The sequence below is a fragment of the Vigna unguiculata genome, chromosome 3 (genome assembly GCF_004118075.2).
Source record: "Vigna unguiculata cultivar IT97K-499-35 chromosome 3, ASM411807v1, whole genome shotgun sequence".
NCBI classification, from domain to species: Eukaryota; Viridiplantae; Streptophyta; class Magnoliopsida; order Fabales; family Fabaceae; genus Vigna; species Vigna unguiculata.
The window spans coordinates 40113702-40121018 of NC_040281.1; the positions used below are offsets into that span (position 1 = coordinate 40113702).

The 7317-nt window shown below is 29.5% G+C and overlaps 1 protein-coding gene across 1 annotated transcript; it reads right to left on the reverse strand.

Annotated features, from left to right (window-relative positions):
• Positions 1–4438: 4438 nt before the first annotated feature.
• On the reverse strand, positions 4439–5343 carry LOC114179735 (gibberellin-regulated protein 2-like). The gene is made up of 4 exons (XM_028066159.1): positions 5171–5343; positions 5032–5085; positions 4904–4943; positions 4439–4803 (listed from the first exon to the last, which is right to left on the reverse strand). Exons 1-4 carry the CDS (start codon positions 5333–5335, stop codon positions 4619–4621), a joined length of 444 nt encoding a protein of 147 aa, XP_027921960.1. The 5' UTR covers positions 5336–5343; the 3' UTR covers positions 4439–4618.
• Positions 5344–7317: the final 1974 nt, after the last annotated feature.

The following is a 7317-nucleotide window of genomic DNA, read 5'->3' on the forward strand; positions in this document are numbered from 1 at the left end:
AAACATACTAACAATATCACTTTCTCACCACAATTCACTCACCAAACATAATTCAATTTACATAATTAAACTAGTTTCCCTTTACTTGGTATAGAAAAACCCTTGATTGAAGGCTGCTCCTAGACTCGAGTTTTCACAAGATGCTCTAACTACATACTTAGACATAAAATTACATATATAAGCATACCATAACAATCACGACAAAACAAAGATTCACTTTGAATTATTTTGAGTGACATGCATGGATCCTAGTACCAGTGTGTATTAAAATGCTAAACTAACAAAAAAGTAGATCAAAAAGTGAACTTACTTTGTTTAAGATTATGATAGTTTAGAAGTGTAGATATCTCCATTGTGAATCTATTGATGGTCTTTGATCGTTAAACAAATGAGAGATAAACTCATAAAGTTAAAGAAAAAGTAGAAGAAACTTTAGAAAAATGTTTTTAGAATATTTTTAGAGAAATGATGATTTTTTGAAATAAAACTAAATTAACTTAAAATCTATTTATTGTTGAAATTTTTATGAATAAAATCTTAAAGTCATTACTAGTCTTAGACTATTTTCTGGATTTTAATACACTACTCCATATATCACATTTTGTAACATTAAAAAAATGTTACTAAAACATGAAAAATGTTACTAGAAGGAATTAGTAACATTTTATCACATGTTACCTATACCCCATGCTACTAATAATATTTAGCAACATTTTTACATGTTAACAGTAACATTTGCAAGAATGTTACCAAAAGCTTTTAGTGATATTTCTTTAATTGAAAGGCAACATTTTAAAAGTGTTAGTAAACATTTTTTATAACGTTTTTTTAGTAAAGAACCAGTGTTATTGAAGAGCTTTTGTAACGTTTTTTCTAATAGTTGGTAACGTTTTAAAAATGTTACTAAACATTTGTGGTAACATTTTAAATAAATACAACATATTACTAATCTAAATACCTTATAACATTGAACAAATGTTATTATTTCTTTTATTTTAAAACAAAATGATATGACTTTTTTTAATAAATTGCACAAATAATTTTTTTTAATAGACTGAAATTGTGTCGATATTAATCTATATCATTATCTAAACTAAAAACATAAGAAAAAAAGTGCATTCTTATTTATTTTTTACAAGGATAATATTATAAAAGCAACAATTTAATTGTGAATTAAAATTGAAAACTGTTTAAAAAGTGCATATAAGTATTTTTTTATGTAACAATATTAGCAATGTGACCGATATGAAATTTATGATCAAGTCCCATATGAAAATAATAACAAACCGTTAATCATTCAAACATCATAATACGATACAACAATACTTAAACATATGTATACACTTTTTTTGTAAGCATTATGGGAGAAAGCTTTTGCAACTACTTGATCCAATATTAAAGAATCAACCACGTCTTCTTTATCTTTCAACTTCACTGGTTGCAACAATAATCCTATTGGGCAAAACAACAATAAACGATTAATTATCCACTCAGGCATAAACTCCAATGAACAAACAATTGTTGAACATTCTAGGAGGGATAACCTGCACAAAGTTTCAACCATTGATAAATAACAAACAATTCACCAAGTTATTAGAAAGAATAGTCTACTTAAGTAAATAACCCAAAAGTGAAGAATTTGGAGAATGTGCTTCTTTAATACTAAGCAAAACTTGAAAATTCAATTTGGAGCACATACCTTGAATATGACTAGTCTGTGAAGTATTAAGAAAAACTGAGTTGGTTCTTTACACTCATGGATTTGAGCCTGAACATACAAGTGATGTAAATTGAATATATTAGGCAGAGTAATATGCAGGAAAGTTATGTCTTTTACACGAATGTGCTAAATATGCAGAATGTAGAAATAACCTACCATCTATTATGAAGATAAAAATTGTACACGTAATTTCATTATTGCACATATTCAACCAATCCATTATATGAGTTGGCAGAGGAAGAACAACACTAGCCATAGTACTCATGTGGGAAATGAGAGTTGTTTTATCCTCCTGTCGAAAAATCATAGAACAAAAGGTCAGTTTGGGTTAGGATTATTGACAGCAACCAAGCCTATTTCAAAAGATGAGATTAAAAGTTTACCATTATTACAGAGGTTGAAGAACTGAGTACTACATGAAAGACATATTGAGTATTATAGGGCCTGCCATTACCTTATCAGAAAATCTTGACTAGGGCCTGCCATTACCTAATCAAAAAATCTATAAATGGTTTGTTGTCTTCTTCAGGAAATTCTTCTTCTCCTTATAAACCTAGTGCTTGAATATGACTGAGGCAGAAAAAACAAATGTAAAGAGAAGAACAGTAGAGTACACACTAATAGTAAACTTCTTAAACAAGAGGATACAAGGGAATTATCATCTAAAAAGCAATATTCAAGGGTAATCATTGAGTAAAAAAGTATCTTGAATAATAATAGTGGGAAAGAATATTAACAATGGGAAAGAGTGAAAGAAACTAGCAAAGAAGAAACAAAAAAATAAAAAACAAATAAGGGAAAATCTTGAAACCTGTGAGATTTGCTGAATAAATTGGATTTTGTACGTAGGCACACAAAATTTGAATAATTCTCCAGAATTCGTGCGTGTTGTGTTTAATATAATTAGTGCGACACTAGTGTTGTGTGAGAACACATGGCTTGCAACAATATATTGAAAGTACCTCAATTCTCTCAATTCTGAAATAGAGAGGTTATTTTTAGGTGTAAATAATATGATAATTTTCAACCAAAAGGAAACATCATCACAAACAAACAACTCTACAATAGAAACAGAAAGAAGGTCGCACTTTACACCGCTCTGTTTATCTTCAGGAAAACAGAGAATTAATAACTCACCTTCACACTATCTCCACGAACGCAGAGAACGCCCTCCTAGTTTGCGATGCCTTCACTAACAATGCAAATTTAGAGAAAATCCAAAGGCGAATCTTCAATGCTCAGCAACAATGCTTTGATTCGATGATTTTTATTTTGCAAAACAGATCTACAAAGTCAAAGATTGAAACAATTAGGGTTTTGCAGTTCCTGCGTGTTATGTTCAGTCCTCGAAATCGATAGCGAAGATGCAAGGCATATTGTATTTGGTTGCAGGTTTTTTTAAGGACAGTGAAGTTACGCGACAATGGTAACAATGGTTTTGTGTTTAGCATTGGGAGGGTTGAGTGTGATACTTTTAAGGAAAGTGAAGAGGGATGGATTATTCGGAGACGTCTTAATGGACATAGAGGTGATTTCGAATGGAGGCTTGAGGGTTGGAATGCTTGTGTAATGCACCATGGTTCAAATGGGGTTGGAAGGGGAATGGGATGATAGACTTAGAAAATTAGGTTAGGTTTACGCCGAGAGTAAAGTAAAAAGGAGAAATTAAAAATTTTATTTTATTTTTATTAAAATCATTGTTTTGTGGTTACGCTTTTAATAATTATAATAAAAAAATGTTATTGAAATTAATAATTATAATAAAAAAATGTTATTGAAAGTAAAAAATATATATATAATGACATACGGTAACATTTTTAAAAATGTTACAATATTACTTTAATATTATTTGCAGTAACATTTTTAAGAAAATGTTACCATAGTATATATACAGTAACACTTTTAGTAAATGTAACAAGCCCATGTTACCATAGCTAGTAAATGCAGTAGTGATACTTCATAATTTTCATTCTTTTTTATTTAAATTTGACTTTATTACTCATTTTTTTTAGTATCAAACCGTGTTCCGTGGATGATATTGAGAACGTGGATACATTTTTTTCAGTTAAATTTTTAAAGAAAATAAATTTATTTTATTTTGAATTTCTTTTTGATTTCATTTTATTTCTTAGTTGTGTTGAGAACTTTGATTCTTCTCAGTTAACCTTTAGAATATTTGCAATTTGTGTTTTGATTATTCTGGAGTTAATACGTTGAAAAACAACGTTGGTATAGTAAAATGCTTTTGGTTTTAATTTGTTCCTAAAGTAGCATGTAGAGTTAGAAATATCATTTAAATGCTATGAGTTGAAAATATGTAAAGTAAGTCTTTAGGTTGTTATGCTTAATTTGAACAATAATATTTATCGTGTTAATTGGGGTATGAAATCTATGTCAATATTAATAATTAAATTCATTAAGAAGTTAGTTTCATTACAATTTGAAAAAAAGTATGAATTTAATATTTTTAATATCCACTTCTACCAAATATTTACACACACTTTACCACCACTACTACCCTTCAATAATTTTGATTTTTTTATAAATACAAAAATTAATCTTTTCAATAACAAAAGCACTCCTAAAAGTTGTTAAAAATTCGTTTTCCTTCTAAATACTTGCTCTTTTTTTTATTTAAAAAAAGTACTTTATTACCTGAGTTAAAATATCAAAAAACATTGTTTCGTTTGATCCATAAACACAGGAGGAAGATGTATATAGTTACAAATCTACTCCACAACTTATACATTCATTGAGATAATTAAGGCACAGCAGAGGGATACAAAAAGTGATGATTAAATAAACGAAATACATAAGGCATTATGCAGTGAAAAGTAGAGAGAGAAAATGAAATTGGATGGATCCAAGTGTGTGGAGAGAGATGAAGAAGAGTGTGTTCTAGGGACACTTAGGTTTGTTTCCATGAGTGATCATGTCTGTGTAACACTTTCCACACACCTCTCTGTTCCCATAAGTGCCCGGAGGAACACAGTTGCACCTTGAACAGCATGTCCCGCAAGCTCTTGCACAGATCTTTGGCCTTGACTGCAAACTGCATCTCACTCTGCACCTCTCTCCACAATCTTCCAAACACACAACAACAACAACGACAAAATCTTCAATCTTTTTCGAGTTTTATCTTCTAAAAAGATAAAAAGAAGTGAGAAAAGTAATTATACATACCCACAAATGACAAAAACTTTCTGGTGGGTCGTTTCACCAGCTGCAGAAAAGAAGGCCAAGGCAGTGAAAACAGTGATAATTAAGAGGCAAAGAACAAAGTTCAAAAAGGTGGCTAAACGACATGCAACCTCAGAATGGGTGAGATGGCCTTCAAAGTTCACATCAGAAGCAGCATCAGTCACCTGCAAAGTTTTCTTTCTTGTGATGGAAAAAAATTGTGATGTAAGAGTAAGCATATATGTTTTAGGAGTGTATCTTGAATCTTACATTTGGCATGCAGAAGAATGATTCAGCCACGAGCAGCAGCAGCAACAGCAAAGTCTTCCTTTTGTTCTCCATTTTTGAAGCAGAATCTTGCATTTGAAGTGTTGTGAATTTGGTATGAGGAGGAGCTTCAAATGTTGAGTGAGATATATCTGAAGGCAGAGGCATGTTTTATAGTAGTGTTCATGATGATGCAATTACACTGACACCCTTTCTTTTGTTATTAATGTCAATTACTTTTGGCAGTGTGCATATCGAAAATCAAAGTTGGTGGAATTTAATTCATCCACATATTCAACTCTCTCTAATATTTTAGAGTTGCTTATATATTAATTATTTAAAAAATGAAATGAAAAATATATTCGGGAGAATGATATTTTGACTATTAAATTTTAATTTTTTCTTATAATTTTATGTGTATATTTTGAATGATTTTCTATTTTTTTATTTAATATTTCAAAATCACTAAAAAATACCATATTATATTATAAAAAAATAATTAAAATTTAGCAGTAAAAAATATATTATAAGAATATGATAAAGCAATGACAGATGGCCTTTAAAAAGGAAGGAGCATGCATGCATGAGAAGGAGAGAAAGACAAATGTAGAAAACTTGAAATGAATGCCTACCCTTGGCTGCATACATATCATACAAAATGTCCAAAAATCTATTTTAGTGTCAGCAACTGCCCCTTTTACTCATTCACTGTCCTTGCGGTCCATTTACAAATTGCTACCTGGCTAACTATGCCCTCAATTTGAGGACATTAAACCTTTTCAAACTTTAAGAAATGGGTCAGCTCAATTTATTCTTTTAAGAGATAAAATTGCTATTTTCTAAGAACACCTTTACTACTTATTCAGGTAAATGTTTTATGAATTTATCAGGTTTGTTAATATAAGGAAACCAAGGGGAAAAATTCCTTTGAAAATCTTGTGCAAGCATTTCAGTATAAAAAAGTTATTTTTAAAACTTTTAAGAGATGAAGTATAAATGGTAAAAAAAGACCAGGTTGAACATCATTTTGGGATATCCAACCGATCTTAAGACCATATTTTAGCTGTAAACATATACATTAGTTTATTTATTAGGAGTAGTGACTGAAACTGAAAAAGCTTTTAAAAGGGCTCGGTTATTATGATGAAGTTCACTAGGTGCTACCTTCATTGCTATCAACATTCTACCTTTGAAGGGTAACTTGCATACAAAAATAAAATATTCACCATTTCGTAACAATTTCATGAAGGCCCTATTAAAACTATTACAAGCTTTGGCCATAATTGACTCAAGATGTTGTTCGAGCACACAATAAATGAAGACATAAAACAATTAACGATCTCCTTCAAAATGACCTCAAAGGGATAGGTTGTGACATCAAAGTATCCAAAAAATATATCAAATATAAAGAAGAATATTTATATTAGTTCACTCCTGACTTTAGGGCTACATCTATTTATCAAATAACCTTTTCATGTATCCTTCTTAATCTCCTCTTGAGATAAAGAACTTTTAAATAAAATGAGAAAATACTCTCAAAGAAAAAGAGAAAAATTTAAGCTCTCAAAGTAAATATTTTCACACAAGACTTTATATTTGACTATATATGCTCAAGGCTTTAATTTTGAATTTTTCTCGATAACTCTATTTCACTTGAATGTATATTGCAGTTCTGTATTTTCTTTTATCAGCTTGACATCCACTTTATAGTCGTTTTGAGATGATAACCATTGAAGAATTTGAATATGATTGATTAACATTTCCATCATCTTCTTGTCTATGAATGACTTGATAATTTTTTCAATATGATCTTCAAGTCCTCGAAATGCTTTTGTAGGAGTTTTAATCCTTTCTTTCTTAAAGAAAACTTGATTTGGAATCTTCTTTCTCTCCAATGTTTAGAAATTTCCACTAAAAGAAACTTATGCAACATATTTTGTAATATCTCATTAACAACATAAACAATCTCATTTTCAATCAAGATCAAATTAGTTTCAAGTCTCGTATCCAAATAAGTAAAACGTTATATATATATATATATATATATATATATATATATATATATATATATATATATATATATATGAATGATAAAATGACCATTTATATAATTTAAGAGTAAGTTGATTTTGAAAGATAGTTAATTTTTC

Coding starts and splice junctions, on each gene's coding strand:
- LOC114179735 (XM_028066159.1), bottom strand. CDS start 5,335: ATGCCTCTGCCTTCAGATATATCTCACTCAACATTTGAAGCTCCTCCT. Junction 5,086..5,170: donor CATTCTTCTGCATGCCAAAT/GTAAGATTCAAG, acceptor AAAACTTTGCAG/GTGACTGATGCTGCTTCTGA. Junction 4,804..4,903: donor AAAGTTTTTGTCATTTGTGG/GTATGTATAATT, acceptor TGTGTTTGGAAG/ATTGTGGAGAGAGGTGCAGA.